The 20,009-nt window shown below is 38.9% G+C and overlaps 1 protein-coding gene across 1 annotated transcript in view; it reads left to right on the forward strand.

Moving 5' to 3' along the window:
• Positions 1–20,009, forward strand: part of FBN2 (fibrillin 2) — a 254,931-nt gene that overhangs the window by 194,081 nt on the left and 40,841 nt on the right. Inside the window, exons 35-45 of the mRNA XM_004737427.3 lie at positions 6,636–6,758; positions 7,297–7,419; positions 11,157–11,318; positions 12,028–12,096; positions 12,495–12,620; positions 14,059–14,184; positions 14,771–14,923; positions 18,041–18,109; positions 18,967–19,092; positions 19,290–19,415; positions 19,865–19,990. Coding sequence (XP_004737484.1) covers positions 6,636–6,758; positions 7,297–7,419; positions 11,157–11,318; positions 12,028–12,096; positions 12,495–12,620; positions 14,059–14,184; positions 14,771–14,923; positions 18,041–18,109; positions 18,967–19,092; positions 19,290–19,415; positions 19,865–19,990 — 1,329 coding nt within the window. The remainder of the gene's footprint in view (positions 1–6,635; positions 6,759–7,296; positions 7,420–11,156; positions 11,319–12,027; positions 12,097–12,494; positions 12,621–14,058; positions 14,185–14,770; positions 14,924–18,040; positions 18,110–18,966; positions 19,093–19,289; positions 19,416–19,864; positions 19,991–20,009) is intronic.

Raw genomic sequence — 20,009 nt, forward strand, 5'->3', positions numbered from 1 at the left:
ATTCACTAATTGGTTACTTGAGGCCTTCCCATTTGATTATAAGTATGTGCCCCTCTGAATTGACTTTCTGACCAACATTTTCCACTCAGCTTTTGCTTCTCACCACAAATTCTCAGAATTTCTTTATTTTTTAAAGATTTTATTTATTTATTTGACAGAGAGATCACAAGTAGGCAGAGAGGCAGATGGGGTGGGGGAGGAAACAGGCTCCCCGCTGAGCAAAGAGCCCAACGTGGGGATCAATCCCAGGACCCCAGGACCATGACCCAAGCCAAAGGCAGAGGCTTTAACCCACTGAGCCACCCAGGTGCCCCAGATTCTCAGAATTTCTTTAGAGCCCAAAAAGTTGCTGCAGTTGGCCATTTCCCAATATTTTCTACCAAAATGGGAGAATACAAAACCCAGAGGAAGCTCCTCAGGGACAGGCTAGGACTCCATCAATGGAGTAAACGTAGATATAGACCATTTGGTGTCATGTACGAAGAGAGAAGAGAGGCCAGGTTCATCAGCAGAAAAGCACACAGCACCCAGGGCAGCTCTTCTAATTTTTGTCCCCACCCCTTCCTCACCTGAGGCTAACCCAAGAGCAGCTTTAATGAAATCCATACCCCAGCCTGTCTTCCAAATAATGCCCAGATAAAGAGGGAGTGGAAATGTCTAGACACTCTATCTAAACTACCAGAGTATATAAGAACTCATAAAAGGGCTGACCAAGTAGCATGTCCACAAGTTGAAAGTAAGCAGTGGCAAGCCTGCAGGTGTTTTGTGGAACAGCAGTGAAAGCACACACCAAAAGGAAAGAACCAACCCAGAGAAGAAAACCATCCAAGGAGTAGAAGCAAATTTTCCACAGGTACTTTGTGCCATAGATGACCTTAATGTGAGCCTAAATATGAGTGAACAAGATCAAAGAGATTATAAAAACAAGAAAAGACAAAAGGCAGAAGTGGAAATTGCAGAGCTTTGGGAAACAGCAAAATCAGAGACCTACTCAATAGACAAGATAGATAGCAGAGAACAGAAAAGATAGCAGAAAAACATAATGACCAGCATAGAGAATGGACAAAAAGGTCGGAACAAGAAAGGGGGAAGAGCTTAACACTATGAGAGAAAAGACAAAGACCACAAATGGAGGTATAATCAGTGTCTCTGAAGTGGAGAGCCCAAAATAAATGAACAGAGAAAAGTACTAAACATCCAGACATTTCCCTGAAGTGGAAGAAAGTGCTGAATGTTAGAGAAAAAGGTAAATCCAAGACCAGAGATTTAGCCCTCTTACTTTTGTTCACTTAAGCCATAGAGAAGAATTCGTAAGGCTCTAGATGGAGAAGGAACATCCCGAACAAAACTGAAACATTCAATACCAGAAGACACGAGAACGAGGCCCACAAAATCCTGAGGACACAGGAGAGGATTTTCTACCTCCACAGTTAGTCAGTTATAAAAACAAAAGGCAGAAATATTGTCATACGTGAAATAATGCACAGAGAAAACACCTGTGCCCTCCTTTCTTGGGTAACAAAAAAACTTAGAAGTGCAGCACAATGATTTGAGAGAGAAATCTAAGAGTTTCCATAAAAGACTAACTGATTCCTTTAAGAATCAACACTAGATGCTTCAGAAATAACATTTAAAAGTGAAGATTACAGAACTAACAAAAATAAGTTGGAAGCATATGTGAATGCTAATTTTTTAAAAAAGATTTTATGTATTTGACAGAGACAGAGAGAGGGACCACAAGCAGGGAGAGAGGGCATGGGGAGAAGAAGACTCCCCGCTCGATGTGGGGATCCACCCCAGACCCCAGGATCATGACCTGACCCGAAGGCAGAGGCCTAACAACTGAGACACTCAGGCACCCCTAAATGCTAATTTTCTTATCATTCATGGCACAGAAGCCATTAATACCGTCTCAAAATTATATTTGAATTTTAATATAAGGGGGAAAGAGCATCATCTTTTAGTGTTTTTTTTTTAATTTTTTATTTTTTATAAACATATATTTTTATCCCCAGGGGTACAGGTCTGTGAATTACCAGGTTTATACACTTCACAGCACTCACCAAAGCACATACCCTCCCCAATGTCCATAATCCCACCCCGTTCTCCCAAACCCCCTCCCCCCAGCAACCCTCAGTTTGTTTTGTGAGATTAAGAGTCACTTATGGTTTGTCTCCCTCCCAATCCCATCTTGTTTCATTGATTCTTCTCCTACCCACTTAAGCCCCCATGTTGCATCACCACTTCCTCATATCAGGGAGATCATATGATAGTTGTCTTTCTCTGCTTGACTTATTTCGCTAAGCATGATACGCTCTAGTTCCATCCATGGTGTCGCAAATGGCAAGATTTCATTTCTTTTGATGGCTGCATAGTATTCCATTGTGTATATATACCACATCTTCTTGATCCATTCATCTGTTGATGGACATCTAGGTTCTTTCCATAGTTTGGCTATTGTGGACATTGCTGCTATAAACATTCGGGTGCATGTGTTCCTTTGGATCACTACATTTGTATCTTTAGGGTAAATACCCAATAGTGCAATTGCTGGGTCATAGGGCAGTTCTATTTTCAACATTTTGAGGAACCTCCATGCTGTTTTCCAGAGTGGCTGCACCAGCTTGCATTCCCACCAACAGTGTAGTGGGATTTATTCCAGGGCTGCAAGGTTGGTTCAACATCCGCAAATCAGTCAATGTGATACAACACATCAATAAAAGAAAGAACAAGAACCATATGATACTCTCAATAGATGCTGAAAAAGCATTTGACAAAGTACAGCATCCCTTCCTGATCAAAACTCTTCAAAGTGTAGGGATAGAGGGCACATACCTCAATATCATCAAAGCCATCTATGAAAAACCCACCGCAAATATCATTCTCAATGGAGAAAAACTGAAAGCTTTTCCGCTAAGGTCAGGAACACGGCAGGGATGTCCATTATCACCACTGCTATTCAACATAGTACTAGAGGTCCTAGCCTCAGCAATCAGACAACAAAAGGAAATTAAAGGCATCCAAATTGGCAAAGAAGAAGTCAAATTATCACTCTTCGCAGATGATATGATACTATATGTGGAAAACCCAAAAGACTCCACTCCCAAACTGCTAGAACTTATACAGGAATTCAGTAAAGTGTCAGGATATAAAATCAATGCACAGAAATCAGTTGCATCTCTACACCAACAGCAAGACAGAAGAAAGAGATATTAAGGAGTCAATCCCATTTACAATTGCATCCAAAACCATAAGATACCTAGGAATAAACCTAACCAAAGAGACACAGAATCTATACTCAGAAAACTATAAACTACTCATGAAAGAAATTGAGGAAGACACAAAGAAATGGAAAAATGTTCCATGCTCCTGGATTGGAAGAATAAATATTGTGAAAATGTCTATGCTACCTAAAGCAATCTACACATTTAATGCAATTCCTATCAAAGTACCATCCATCTTTTTCAAAGAAATGGAACAAATAATGCTAAAATTTATATGGAACCAGAAAAGACCTCGAATAGCCAAAGGGATATTGAAAAAGAAAGCCAACGTTGGTGGCATCACAATTCCGGACTTCAAGCTCTATTACAAAGCTGTCATCATCAAGACAGCATGGTACTGGCACAAAAACAGACCCATAGATCAATGGAACAGAATAGAGAGCCCAGAAATAGACCCTCAAATCTATGGTCAACTAATCTTCGACAAAGCAGGAAAGAATGTCCAATGGAAAAAAGACAGCCTCTTCAATAAATGGTGCTGGGAAAATTGGACAGCCACATGCAGAAAAATGAAATTGGACCATTTCCTTACACCACACACAAAAATAGACTCAAAATGGATGAAGGACCTCAATGTGCGAAAGGAATCCATCAAAATCCTTGAGGAGAACACGGGCAGCAACCTCTTAGTGTTTTTTATCAGCTCTTAACATTAAAAAATATCTCAGAAACTATGGAAACAAATACAAATTGATCTTCTGCATAGAAATTGTTTCAGCTTCACTCTGTGACTGTGGCTAGAGCAGTATTTGGAATGATGTTCATCAATGACAGTTCCTTCTGGGTGGATGGATTTCTGAGCGATCTTCTGCTTTTTCCACCTTATTAGTGTATTATTTTCTTGGTTTTCAATTTGCTATCAACACTTTTCTGTATTGTTTGAATTTCTGAGTATGCATCAATTTAAATAAAACAAGACAGCATTTGGAAATACCTTTACTTGTGTAAGTGTAAGTATACCCAAGTATTACATTATTTAAATGGAAGTTATTTCTAATAAAGTTCATTTAGAAGTAAAATGCATATGAAGAGGGCTGATAGTACAGTTCCATTTTCACTTCTAGATTAGCAGTATTTAATCATAGACTAGTTTAATGAGTCTGATTCATTTGTATAAAGAGAGTAACTGTCTTTATAGCCTCACCACAAAAAAAGACACATTAATACATCAGTTGATTTTTTTTTTTTTTGCCCCCAACAATTTATTTCTCTTCACATTAGCAGTACAAGCTCACTAATGATAAGCTGGATGGCAGAAAAATGAAATTCCATCAGTTGATCTTTAAACAAAGTTTGGACCACATTTGAAATCTAATATAGTTGGAACTCATTATTCCTTAACTATGATGAATGACCAGCAGAACTTTTCAAAGTTCATTCCTGACTGTCTCTAGACAGCATGTTAGCGTGACTGGTCTCATCTGGCCTAAAATGAGATGCCTGCCCTGCCTTCTCAGAGTTTGAGGGCATTTGTGTACAGAAATGTCCATCTTCTTCCTGCAAGTAGAAAAATAGGTTATGACTACAGCTGGACACATACCTATATGCCTTCATTTTCATATGCATGAGGAAGGTAACTTCTCCCTTACTGATTGAATTAAATCTTCATGGAAGAGTTTCATAAGTGGAATTTATGTCTTCAATTCAGTAGAGACATTTTAATGAAATCTGTGAGAACATAGAGCAATGGTTGATCTTATTATATGATATTAGAAAAAAAATACTTCCCTATTTAAAACTAAGTTTATGGTAACAGATTAGACTGCAGAATAAAAAAATTTTTTTAAAAGTTAAATAATATTAATGGTATCTTTAATATTTAAAATATGTTCTATACTTCGTATGTTGTGGATGTTTAGAAGACATCTTTGTACTAAGTTATTAGAATCTTGGAATTTATTTTCATTTTTAGTTTTTCACAGTCTCATTCCATTGACATGTTCATATTTAGTTTTTTTGTTTTTTTATTTTTATGCCTTAGGCAAATTCTTTTTTTTTTTTTTTTTTTTTTTAATTTTTTATTTTTTATAAACATATATTTTTATCCCCAGGGGTACAGGTCTGTGAATCACCAGGTTTACACACTTCACAGCACTCACCAAAGCACATACCCTCCCCAATGTCCATAATCCCACCCCCTTCTCCCAAACCCCCTCCCCCCGGCAACCCTCAGTTTGTTTTGTGAGATTAAGAGTCACTTATGGTTTGTCTCCCTCCCAATCCCATCTTGTTTCATTTATTCTTCTTCTACCCACTTAAGCCTCCATGTTGCATCACCACTTCCTCATATCAGGGAGATCATATGATAGTTGTCTTTCTCTGCTTGACTTATTTCGCTAAGCATGATACACTCTAGTTCCATCCATGTTGTTGCAAATGGCAAGATTTCATTTCTTTTGATGGCTGCATAGTATTCCATTGTGTATATATACCACATCTTCTTGATCCATTCATCTGTTGATGGACATCTAGGTTCTTTCCATAGTTTGGCTATTGTGGACATTGCTGCTATAAACATTCGGGTGCATGTGTCATCATCAAGACAGCATGGTACTGGCACAAAAACAGACCCATAGATCAATGGAACAGAATAGAGAGCCCAGAAATAGACCCTCAAATCTATGGTCAACTAATCTTCGACAAAGCAGGAAAGAATGTCCAATGGAAAAAAGACAGCCTTTTCAATAAATGGTGCTGGGAAAATTGGACAGCCACATGCAGAAAAATGAAATTGGACCATTTCCTTACACCACACACAAAAATAGACTCAAAATGGATGAAGGACCTCAATGTACGGAAGGAATCCATCAAAATCCTTGAGGAGAACACGGGCAGCAACCTCTTCGACCTCTGCCGCAGCAACATCTTCCTAGGAACAACGCAAAAGGCAAGGGAAGCAAGGGAAAAAATGAACTACTGGGATTTCATCAAGATCAAAAGCTTTTGCACAGCAAAGGAAACAGTTAACAAAATCAAAAGACAACTGACAGAATGGGAGAAGATATTTGCAAACGACATATCAGATAAAGGACTAGTGTCCAGAATCTATAAAGAACTTAGCAAACTCAACACCCAAAGAACAAATAATCCAATCAAGAAATTCTTTCTTTTTTAAAGTATAGTATAACCTAAGACAATTAAAATGCTCAGTAAAATAAAATACTTCTTTTAGACCTTTGTTCCATAGATGAACATTAGTTGTTGCCATTTCTGCTGTCTACCTAGTCAAAGAAAAAGAAAATATTTTACTACATAAAAACATCTGGGGAAATAGAAAAATTTATTAATGTGATAAAAATTAAATCAAAATATATCTGTACATAAGAGATTATTATTTCTTTTAATCCTCAGATATTGATGAATGCTCCTTCCAAAATATTTGTGTGTTTGGAACATGTAATAATTTGCCTGGAATGTTTCATTGTATCTGTGATGATGGTTATGAATTGGACAGAACCGGAGGGAACTGCACAGGTATGGCCAGTAAAGGGCTTGATTGTGTTCTTACTAGTTGAGGTGAATATTTTGTGCTAAGTATAAAAATTCCTCAAATTTCTGCTCAACCCTCTGCTTAGCCTGCTTTATACTTCACATTATGTATATTTTTGGAAAAAAAATTGTATTCTGACACACTTTTAACTATGGGATTGATACATTTTATGTAATACATCTAACATGAAACTAGGAAACTTTCTTTTTATAAATGTGTGCATGTGTATGTAGATAAATACATGTATCATTTAAGCAGATGATGACATTTTTTTCTTCTTCAGCATCCCAACATCTAATTATTATTTATTAAAGAAGTTAAAGGATACTGTCCTGAATACCATGTGGTTGATCTGTAGAACCTGTTGTAGATCTGTCCAAGGATTTGATCTCTGTTTCACTGTGCTGAGGCCTGCCCAGAGATCTTTAATAACTTACAAAGATTCTACCAAGTTTGTGGAGATAGCAGTGTGCAGAGAAAAAGTAAAGATGTTGATGTGGACATTTCAAATGCTTTTCCTAGATATTGATGAGTGTGCAGATCCCATAAACTGTGTGAATGGCCTATGTGTCAACACTCCTGGTCGCTATGAGTGTAACTGCCCCCCGGATTTCCAGCTGAACCCCACTGGTGTGGGATGTGTTGGTAAGTGAAATAAAACTATATAGAGTTAAATATTCACACTTTCATGGTAATGCACTCTGATGAGTATTTGCTGTAATTAATTTGAAAACAAAATAGTCTTTTCCCCTAATAGACTCCAGATTACCAATATGTGTGGTTACTTGTGTCTTGTTTATCTTCCAAGACAAAGAGAGGAGTCGGAAAAGGAGTGACAGTCTAGATAGCAAAGTGGCTCTCAACCCAAGCTTCACAGTAAAATCCCATTTGGAAATGCCAAAATCTACTGATGCCTACTTCACATCCAGAAATTGAGTCATTGGTGCCTCAGTATTACTTTAAAACTTTGTTGGAGCAAAGGCTATGAACAGGCAGCTGATAAAAGAGAGTACTGCAAAGCAAACAAAAACAATGAGTAAATGTCCAAAGTCTTTAGTAATAAGAATAAATCAAAACACCTGTATAACTTTCACTTTATGCCTAACACACTGACGAAACTTTGGCAACCTGGTTGGTGTAAAGTATTGGTAGGAACATGGATCTCAAGGAGCGCTCTCTTCTCCTGGTAGAAGTAAAGATCAGGGTAGCTTTGCAGAGAAGATTCTTGGAGAACAGTACCCAGATTAACTGTCAGCATATCATCAGTTTAGGTTTTGAGTTTCTTTGTAGAGCAGTTCTGTCTTTCTTGGTGTGGTTTGATATTTAATGGCCTTATTTTTTCTCAGAGGTCTTCCAAAGAATGGAGGCTCATTCTATCTTAAAAGTACCATAATGGCCCGTTAGACCCTCCTCTGAGTCTAAGATGCAATATGAGATGTTGATGATCTTGTTTTCCCTTTGTCCTAAAATTTTTTGCCATTTTATTATTTTAGGTTTTATTTCATTATTACTCACCAGTTAGGCCCAATGATGCTAAAAACAAAGATGAAAATAATAAAGTGGAAAATCGTGCCATCACCTAGAAGGATTGATATAATAGTGAAAAAAAATGCCACCATTTCATAATCTTCAGTTTTCTTACTGTGTTGCTCCGGGGGTGGCATCATCTTCCAAGAAGGTATAAAAGAACATTGGGGTCACTATATTTGGAATCTTCTTTAGGCACCTATTGAACACAATTGAGAGTTCAGAAGTTTTCACTTTCTGGCCATGGGCAAAGAAAAGAAAATAGGGCGTGAAAAACATTTCCCAGTTGTCAGGTAGATCGGGAGATGGATCGGGAGATGAATGCAGCATAGACTCCAGTCTAGATTCTAACGATGGTGGAATTAATCATAGAAGCCAAATGCCAGGCTGCAAGTTTTCAGAGACCAACATCCTAGATGAGATTTTTCAAATTCAAGAATCAAAGAGTGAGTGAATAGTAGACCATCTCTAGACACAGGAAATATGATTCTCATCTCTTAGTAGGAAGAACCTCAACATGCAGTATTTAACAAGTACTTGAGTCATCCCTCCTAATCTTTTATACCCCAAATTTAATTGACACAGGTAAAAGGTACAGGTATTTAGACAAAGGTTATTAAAAGAAAATATGTCATGTAGAAAGATCACTGAGATGACTATCCTAACTGGTGTTGATAAATCCAAAAGTGATTTTTTTTTAAATTTATGGAGCAAAGAAAACAGCTGTCCTCTCATCACCAAAGTGAGGAGCTGTCACAGTTTTCAAAAATGTCTTCAGACATTGTGTTTTAATGATGCAAGAAAAGTAATGCTAAGCTGGAAGCTATTATAGATGTGTTTGAAATGTGTAATCAGTTTTTACAAAGTGGATATGTTTTAGGTTCATGCATGGCAGCCAAAGGGCAGGTATTGTGTTTATAGGACCATCTCAGTCATGTATCTCTCCAAAACCAAGAAAATCTGTAACAAAAATTTGAATTAGAGATGATTAAGTTGTTACTAGAATTTTGTTTCACTGTGCTTTTTTTTCCTGTGAATTATTTTCTAAGTTATTATAAAAAATTGAAAACTTCCTTTTGATGCAGATGATAAATGCCAATGACTATATTTCCTGATATGGGGGGCTAAAAAATATGGATACTGTGAACCAGCAGTTTCTCCGCTGGCTCTAGGTGGCAAGGAAAGAAACTGACAGACCCATTCACAGACATGGGTAAAGACATTGACTGCTACAGTACTGGTGGTAGCATGGACTTCAAAACCATTTCTGGAGAGTAGATAGATTGAAAAAGAATGACAATTGGCCACCCTATAGAGCTGACAGATTGCATATAATAAAAACGGAATGAGACCTATGACAAAATACCATTTATGGAAATTTAAAATGTGCTCTTGAAACCAGAATGCTCATTTTACAAGAACACAGAAGTAAAGTTATTATTAAACACGTTCAGATGGTTGGTTAGAGGACGAGAAGTAAGAGAGCGGAGGAAGGGCAGGCGGAAGCATGAATGCATGCAAACCTAGTAAGAGCAGGAAGGAAGGAAGGAAAGAAAAGAAAAGAGAAGAAAAGAAAGGAGGGAGGGAGGGGAAGGAAAGGAAAGGAAAGGAAGGAAGGAAGAAAGAAAGAAAAAGAAAAGAGAGAGAGAGAAAGGAAGGAAGGAAGGAAGAAATTAAAGGCTTTCCAAGTGATTCTCATGAACAATCAGGCATGAAAGCTACATTGTAGGCCATACTGAGTACTTGAGATTATACTCTTGACTGAGAAGGTAAACTGTTGGAAGTACTTCTGAAGGGTTACTGTGGGTATGGGGGGGGGGCTGTCAGCTGTCATCAGCTCAAGGACTGAAGTCAAGAGTTGAGTTAGGAAACCATTGCAGTGGTCCAGGAGAGAGGTGGCAGTGGTTTGGTTCAGACTGTGGTGACGGGGGCAGTGGTGAGAGGTCCCATTTCAGATACGGAAGTGACTGACCTTATTACTAGATTGAATACGGGATGACAGTAAGGAATCAAAGACTGACTCCAAGGTTTAGGGCCTGAGCAACTGAAAAAAACGGAGCTGTATTTATTGAAAATGCCAAAGACCCAAGAGAGGAGTGGAGTATGTTTTATATGAGGAGGAAGGAGGATCAAGAGTTTGATTTTAGATGAGTTAACTTTAAAGCAACTATTGGATATCTAAGGGGAGAAATCAAACAGGCAGCTGGCAGAACGGCCTAGGGTTCTGGGAAGAGATGAAAAACAGAAATGTTAATTTGAGAGTTCTGAGCAAAAACATAGGATTTGAAGTTATGGAACTAATGATCTAGATGATAATTATGGATCGAAAGCTGGGAAAGAATGAAATTCTTTGATGTCTTAAGTATCCTCTCTAAAGTTGTTACTGACTGCGTTGCCCAAAACTCTCAAAGGTCTCTGTGCAAACTGAACTGAAATCAGATAATGGGGCGGGAAGGAAGGAGATAGGGTTATTGCTATTTCTTTGATAGGATATACAACTTTAAGCTGACTTCTCTGAGATTTTATTTCCATTTTGATAAACTCATGATACCAACTGATTATGACAAAAATTTCTTTCATTCCTATTAGTGAAGATCCAGAAGTTCCCCAAATGAGCAGTTTCTCATCATCTTGTTTAGTCTGTGATCTGTATTAATCTCTAAATATAGGAAAGTCCCATTTTTACTCATTCCTACAACACAATCTTGAAAAGATTTAAAGCAAGAGATTGTTTTGTGTGAGAGGTGAAGATGAACATTTCACATTCATGTGTAGAATCAGAACTTCATCCTTTGCATTGCCTCTCCCCAAAAAGGCATTCTTACTAAGATTTAAGCTCCTGTGTTGCTCTGCAGACAACCGAGTGGGCAATTGCTACCTGAAGTTCGGGCCTCGAGGAGACGGGAGTCTGTCCTGCAACACCGAGATTGGGGTTGGCGTGAGCCGCTCCTCCTGCTGCTGCTCCCTGGGGAAGGCCTGGGGGAACCCCTGCGAGACGTGTCCCCCTGTCAATAGCAGTGAGTAGGGCTCCACATAGGAGCCAGGGAACAAAGTGGCTGCTAAAGACTCACTCGTTTTCTTCTTGTGCTGGGGGAGGGGGCAACGGTGAGGGGGAAGAGTGTGACCTTGGGCTGCTTTCAGGGATGATGCTGGAACCAGCAAAGAGGGTTTGATAAAAAAGGAATTGGAAATGCTCTCTTTTTAATGTTTTTCATGATATGATAAAAAGAAAAAACCATTGTTAACCCCATTCCAGTGTGAATGGTGGCATTGTCAGTCCTCCTTGGGATCACAAAGATCATTCCTGGTTCTTCTCAGGGATTGTTGTAGTTAGGGTTCCTACACGTGTTGTACTCCTCAAGTCTGTTGACTGTGTCTGTAGCTGAAACATGTGTTCTTAGATAGACACCCATGAAACTTGGGAATGGTTGAGTCAGTTTATTAACTAGCCAAATAAGTTGTGTATTAAACTTTCTGTTTTAGAAGCTTTTTTCTTTAGCCAAAAACACATGGTTTTTGTTATTCTATTGTATGTGTAACTTGTGAAGTAGTGACTTTACTTCAAGTAAACTGTAATAAAGACTTAAATGTATTTGAAAGGGCACTAGAGAATGGAGTTTACTCCTCTTAGAGTGTGTTTTGAGTCTGGCAACTGCAAAATGCTTCTTCATTGTCTCAGCCCCTTGAACACTGGTGTCAAATCTTTTCTCTCCCACTGTTTTGTAGCTGAGTATTACACCCTGTGTCCCGGAGGTGAGGGCTTCAGACCCAACCCCATCACAATCATCTTAGAAGGTGAGTGCACCTCTAATTGTCATCCGGATTTAAACAATAGAAAGAGAAAAGCTGACATAAAAGTTAGTGTGGGGCAATCTAAATAAGATTATTTTCCAAAATGACAGTGGGACAGCTGATTACCAGGTTTCCGAAGAACCACTGGTAACTGGGAAAGATAGGACCCATGACAGTGATTGGATGTCTGATTGCTCTGCAGAGAAACTCTTGTCCCCAGCTTGCTTTAACCAGTCTTCTTGGGTTTTAGCAAATTTGGATGACAAAGCAAATTATCCATGGTCAGAAGAAACATAAGGCATGGACGTCTCTGCAGGTCATACAGCATCACACATGGGAGGGCTCTAACAGAAACCTTGATGGTGGTACTTGCTGTGAGTGAGCTGTCTGTCCTTCCGCAGATATCGATGAATGCCAGGAGTTACCAGGTCTCTGCCAGGGTGGAAACTGCATCAACACTTTTGGAAGCTTCCAGTGCGAGTGCCCGCAAGGCTACTACCTCAGCGAGGAGACCCGCATCTGTGAAGGTGAGCTGCATGGACACCTTCAAGTTGTTAGCACTCTTTAGAACACAGTTACTGTTAGCCTCGTTCATAACTTTTATCTTGTCCTAGCCTTGCTGCTCAGTTGGACAGTGAGAGATAAATTAATTTACAGATTAGACACTATAATTTACTGCAATTTTTCTCTGAGTGCATGGATTGATTATAAATGGGGAAAGCTGGAGTCATGTGAAAACATCAGTATCAAATAAGCTATTAGATCAAATATGGATAAGAGTTCTATTTTACATACAGAAAGTAGGTAAACTAGAATGCAACTACTAAGTTACTACTTTTCAGTAATTTTTAAATGTCAGGAGGCATTGTATGAAGATGTTCAAAGATGATGCTGATGCCTTTCTTGCTTCTATCCCCTCACTTCTCTGTCTCCTGCTAGACAGGGAACTTCTTGACACAAGGTCCACATTTTAGTCATCTTTCTAGCTGCAGGTTCTAACTTACAGAAGACTCTTGGGGTTTATTTATGGAAGGAATGAATAAGTTTTTCTAAAAATGAACATTAAACGTGCAAATATAATTTTTTCCATTATAACCTTTCCTTTAGAACACATTAGATAAATGTTTCTAGAAGAAATGTGGTTTTGTAAGGAGAATAAGCATCAGCTGCACTCCTAGAATCCCTGAATGGCTGCTAACTTGAAGGGAGCTATGCAGAGTAAGACTTGCCTCAGAATCAGACCTGTAACTACAGGGAACAAACTAATGGTTGCCAAAGAGGGTTAGCATGATGGGTGAAGGGGAGAGGGAGGTACACAGCATAAGGAGTATGATCACTGATATTGAAATAGTGATGGAACAGGACAGACAGTAACTTTGTCGTGAGCACGGCATAACATAAGAACTTGTCCAATCACTGAGTTGTACAGCCGAAATTAATGTGATGATGTATGTCAGCTCTCAAATTTATGAAAAAGATAAAGGCTTTCCTAACTGCCTTCAGTTTAAAGTTAGCATTAAACTTTAGTTTAAATGGCAGAAGAGGACAGCAAGCATTATAACACTTCCATTTGAAGAATGTGAAATTTCAATTAAAAAAATAGGAGTGCCTGTAGACCCAGAGTGATCAGTGCCTAGTCACACAGGTGGGCACTCTGTGTAAGGGTGTTGGGCTGGGGGCGGCAGGAATATGGGTGCCTTTTGTATTATTTTTGCCACTTCAGAAAAAATTTCTTCTGATCACCTCGATTTTTGAATATTGGCTTTTTTTTTTTTCTTTTAAAAAAAGACATACTTCATGTCAGGTCAATGCATATTTTGGGGTCTTTTCTGTAGAACTGCTTTAAATTCTAAATTTTTTTAAAGTATGGCTTTAAAAAGCCATATGTTTTGTTTAGTAGCTTAAATGCTGTAAATTCATGATACAATAGCTGTATGACTTAATGTGTCTCCTTGCCTATTGTAGATATCGACGAGTGTTTCGCACACCCTGGCGTGTGCGGGCCCGGGACGTGCTACAACACACTGGGGAATTACACCTGCATCTGTCCACCTGAGTACATGCAGGTCAACGGAGGCCACAATTGCATGGGTATGTGAGGCCTTGGACAGGGGTGAGGTGACATGCTCACTCATTCAGGACTCAGTAGGATTGTTCAGAAAATTTGGCAATTTAAGAATTTATGAATGATGAAGTATTCCACAGGCTTATAAAATTGTGGCTCTGCATCATTCATTTGGGCTTGAGATCTGTATTTCCATGATCCAAAGCCCGATTCTGAGACAAAATGTCATCCAGTGTGACACTTACCTATTTCTAAATAATTTGTTTTCCATTCATGTCAGGGGAATATTATTTTACAAACAGAACATTTAAAATTTAATAATTGTATTACTTTAAAAATTAAATCAGTGCCTTTGAGTAGAGAAACGAGTATCTGTTCATTTTGTTTGCCAAGAAAATTATAAATGGAAATCGCTTATCTGAAAATGGGAGAGATCGAAGTTAATCTATGCATGATTTATGTTCAACTTAAAGGAATATTTTAAGTTGCCTCCAGATGGCTAAAAAGTACTTCGGAGTTATTAATCAAGAAAGCTTGGTGTCTCCAGGTACATGGATTTCATGAGTAGCTGCTTCCTGCTCTGACTGGTGGGCTTGTTTTTCTGTTACATAGACATGCGAAAAAGCTTTTGCTACCGAAGCTATAACGGAACCACTTGTGAGAACGAACTGCCTTTTAATGTGACAAAGAGGATGTGCTGCTGCACGTACAATGTGGGCAAAGCCTGGAACAAACCGTGCGAGCCGTGCCCGACCCCAGGAACAGGTAAGCGCACAGCCGAGCTGCTTCTGCAGGCCCAGCTGGTGACACGTGTGTGTGACAGCTGAGTCCAAGCCACTGTGTGCTAAAACCAGACATGTTCGGTTCTGAGAATACACAAGGGCATCAAAGGTCATAGGATGCCATGTCCCAAGTGGCCCTTTTTGGGGTTCAAATACAAATTTCTGAGGTATCTTTTGAGGAGGCATCTAGATCCTGAAAATAAGCCCCACTGCTTAAGAGTGAATGTGTAGAGCATCGGTCCCTTTAAGTTCATTATTTTATAGTGTTCTGGTGAATTATTCAGTTACTCATCGGGCAGGTACTTACTGAGCAACTGTCATGTGTCACTGTGGTCAACTTGGAAGGTGTCTTATTTTGATTTAAAACCTGTGGTAATTTCAAGTCTATCAAATTCACTAGGTATTGTTTCGTTTCCATCTTGAAAAATCCCCCCAAAAACGGATTTGAAGAGCAGACCTCACATGAAAGCAGCCTCTAGCCAACATGTTTTCTTTTTTTTCTTTTTTCTAAAGATTTTTATTTATTTATTTGACAGACAGAGATCACAAGTAAGTAGAGAGGCAGGCAGAGAGAGAGGAAGAGAAGCAGGCTCCCTGCTGAGCAGAGAGCCCAATGCGGGTCTCAATCCCAGGACCCTGGAGATCATGACGTGAGCTGAAGGCAGAGGCCTAACCCACTGAGCCACCCAGGTGCCCCAACCAACATGTTTTCTTATACATATGTTTTCCCCCAAACTTACCTGAAATTTTTAGGCAGAAAATAAAACTGGTCTTTACATGGTAAAATTTTTCTCACAAACTAGAAGATAATAAGTTGCTATGAGAGCAAAAAGAAAATGAATGCCTTAAAATTGTTGCTTATTCGGGTTCATTTATGATGTAGACAGTTACTTTCAATATTTGTAGACCCTAAGCACTGCACCAGTCAGACAAACAAGAAACAATGATTATGCGTTTGTTGCCGAACATTGCTTAGGGAACACATATTCAAATGTGTTGCTATAATTAATGCAATAATGAAATGAAAATAAGGAGAAACAGGAAAAGTGACATAGGGATCCTTTCTTGGGGACTCTGATTCAGTGGATAAATGGATTTTCTAAACTAACTTGCCGTAGTTGTACTCCGAAAAAAACAAATGGAAATGTTTTTATGATTCTGTAATTTAAAAACTCCCATCAGTTAGAAATTGAAGATCACTGGGTTGGGGAATTAAATATCACTTTTTGGTTTTTTATTGTTGTTGTTGTTTTTATTTATTGATTTCGGGGGGGGGGGGCGGAGAGAGCGCACAGTGGGGAGGCAGAGGGAGAGGGAGAGGAGACTCCGCCCTGAACAGGGAGCACGATGTGGAGCTTGATACCTTGAACCCAAGATCATGACATGAGCCAAAATCGAGAGTTGGACACTTACCTGACTGAGCCACCCAAGAGCCCCTAAATATCACTTTTTGTAAGAAGTAAAGGCCTTAGGCGTAAGAGGACATGTCTGCATTTATATTCAAGTTCTTCCATTTATTATCTGACCTCATGTAGATGATTCCTCCTTTCTGAAACTGATTCCTCATATACAGAATAGATGATAAATTAGAAATGAGAGTAACTAATTCATATGGCTCTATAGTAAATGAGAGGACACATATAAGTTACAATTTATGCATCACCAGACTCTTACAAACTACTGAATCGAGCATCTGTCATGTGTCTCTGTGTATGTTGTGAGTGCTGAGTTGAGCTTTGGTAGATGCAGCACACAGAGCCCCTCCCTGATAGCATGTCACATATGGTCTGCTCTCCCTGCTTTACCTAACAGTGTTGTCAGGAGTTTTACTCATGTGTGTTGCCGTGGGCATCAGAAGCGATCTGCTTCTTAAAAAATGAGAATTCTCTTAAACTTCTATTAGCTTGGTGAATTATATGATAGGAGTAACTGTTTTAGTCTATTTTATGCTATGGTGCATTATTTCTGATGCGTCAAATTTCACATTCCAACAAAATAGACATTTATGTTTAAAAAGATGAGATGATGGGGTGCCTGGGTGGCTCAGTGGATTAAGCCGCTGCCTTCGGCTCAGGTCATGATCTCAGTGTCCTGGGATCAAGCCCTGCATCGGGCTCTCTGCTCAGTGGGGAGCCTGCTTCCCCTTCTCTCTCTGCCTAACTCTCTGCCTACTTGTGATCTCTGTCAAATAAATAAATAAAATCTTAAAAAAAAAAGATGAGATGATATGCCTGGGTGGCTCAGTTGGTTAAGCCACTGCCTTTGGCTGAGGTCATGGTCCTGGTCCCAGAGTCCTGGAATTGAGTCCCATGTCAGGCTCCTTGCTCAGCAGGAAGCCTGCTTCTCTCTCTCTCTGCCTCTGCCTGCCACTCTGCCTGCTTGTGCGCTCACTCTCGCTCTCGCTCTCTCTCTCTCTGACAAATAAATAAATCTTAAAAAAAAAAGAGAGAGAGAGACAAAATTAGTGTCTCATTCATTATTCATTGTTCATCTGTTTCAGACTAAGACAACTATTTTTGGATGCCTGTGCTTTTGTGCAATTTGTAATCCCTTTTTTTTTTTTTAAAGATTTTATTTATTTATTTGACAGAGATCACAAGTAGGCAGAGAGGCAAGCAGAGAGAGAGGGGAAGCAGGCCCCTCTGCTGAGCAGAGAGCCCGATGTGGGGCTTGATCCCAGGACCCTGGGTTCATGACCTGAGCTGAAGGCAGAGGCTTTAACCCACTGAGCCACCCCGATGCAACCTGTAATTCCTTTTTAAATTTGTACTTTAACCTGGTTTTTTGATGTATATAAATTAGATCATTATTAAAGATCTGCATATCCACAGAACAAAAGAATTTAAATGCCTACAGTAAATATTTTGAATCTTGTAATATTCACTTCTAACATCAGAGCATTAAAAAGTTACTGAGGGTAATAATGGTAAAGAATGACTAGAATCTGCTTCTGGCAGAAGCTGGTAATACCGAATAAATATAATTGAGATTAAAATATCGTTATGAGTAATATAAAATATATTTGTCAGTACAAGTATGTAAAATGTTATTTGAAAGGAGTTTGAGAATTTTAAGAGTGTATTTGCTTTATCTTTTAAAGCTGACTTTAAAACCATATGTGGAAATATCCCTGGATTCACCTTTGACATTCACACCGGAAAAGCTGTTGGTAAATTTTCCAGATTATTTTTGTTTTAATATATATAGGTAGCATTTTGTAAAAGTTTCTCTGGTGTTTTTAAAGCTTAAAGTGCCATAAAATACAATAATTTGGAGTCTGATCTAGTACAGTTAGACAGGAAGGAACTAACACATTTATAGCCTCTACCGTGTTAATAAGGGTATTACTCTGTCAACATAGTTTGGTGATTGGGTTATAATAGTTGTAGGACTGTCTCAAGATTTCATACATATCAAGCTAACACCTGAGTTTTTCTTCTCATGAATATTGTATTACATGACTCTAAATTATCCATTTTATTGTACCCTTTAGTTGCTCTTTTTATAACTATATACTTACATTTTTGGTGTATTTCTGCAGGATCCCTTCCTACTGATCTACTTAGGAATTTGCAGAATTATCAATTATACAAATCATTTTCTTCTGAATGTTGTTCAATTTCTTTCTATTGTTCATTGTACTTTTTTCCCTCAAAGATAAAGTAAGCAATATAATTTAGGAAAACTTAGCTTTCTTCATTAGATGAATAGCAGCAATTATTAGGGGATCCTGAAACATAACTTGAAGAGGAAGCTTGATTCCCTAAGAAGTTTATTTGGTACATTGACACTAAAAATCACTTGGTGTTAGTTGATCGGCTACAACACTATTCAAAGGAAAGTATTCTATCTTGTGGCCTGTATGCTTTTGAAAACCAAAAAATCATTCATGGCACTCTGGAATTTATTTTTGTGATGCTGAGTGAGTGTTCTCATTCCAGCATACATGTAGCACTGTCCAAGGTTTTTAATGGTAAATATGTTAAGCAGAACTGCATATATGTGACTGAATCTGTTCACTTTCAGACATTGATGAGTGTAAAGAGATCCCGGGTATTTGTGCAAACGGCGTGTGCATCAACCAGATTGGCAGTTTCCGTTGTGAATGCCCCACGGGGTTCAGTTACAATGACCTGCTCTTGGTCTGCGAAGGTAATCCGAATGACACATGACCCCCAGCCAGATGAGTTCAGTGGACACAAATGGGTTTTAGATGGTCTCCTGATTTGTACAGGGTCTTCTGAGGTACTGAGCAGTATTGAGGAGTGGGTCACCACACGGGTGAAGTGAAGTGAAGATGATACTCAAGCAATAAGGAGGTCCTCACCTTGGCCTTGTTACTCTTGCAGACATTGACGAGTGCAGCAACGGTGACAATCTGTGTCAGCGGCATGCAGACTGCCTCAACAGCCCGGGCAGTTACCGCTGTGAGTGTGCAGCTGGCTTCAAGCTCTCCCCCAATGGAGCCTGCGTAGGTGAGAGGCCACGCCCCACACCCTCCCCAGCCCTCCTCCAAGCAGCTGGCCATGGTTTCCTCTTGTAACCTATTCTCAGAGAGAATTTTGACAAGATTTTCTAAATAAATCCTTTTGTTCCTATTGAATCTATTTCGCCATATATTTTAGATTAATTTGTGAGGAAAAAAATCCCTTCAGTGGATTTTCCTAGGATTAGACCTAAAATAAAATAGTATCTTTGAGATACAAATCAGCATAGAAAAATGGCCCAATTTTTTTTTGTTTTGTTTTTGTTTAAAGTCGTGGATATTTTCAGGCCTCACTTCTTTTGATTCAGCTGTTGTTACGGTTCATTTTCAGCCTGTCTATAATAATTAATAGCGGGTTCTAGAAACAGGCCTGTGAAAATATGAAGGAATCTTAATAAAAATCAGACATGTGTAACATGTGTTTTATTTTTGTTTTAGATCGCAACGAATGTTTAGAAATTCCTAATGTTTGCAGTCATGGCCTATGTGTTGACTTGCAAGGAAGTTACCAGTGCATCTGCCACAACGGCTTTAAGGTGTCCCAGGACCAGACTATGTGCATGGGTAAGAAGGACATTAGTTC

The sequence above is a fragment of the Mustela putorius genome, unplaced genomic scaffold, assembly GCF_011764305.1.
Source record: "Mustela putorius furo isolate JIRA1106 unplaced genomic scaffold, ASM1176430v1.1 tig00000145_pilon_pilon_pilon, whole genome shotgun sequence".
NCBI classification, from domain to species: domain Eukaryota; kingdom Metazoa; phylum Chordata; class Mammalia; order Carnivora; family Mustelidae; genus Mustela; species Mustela putorius.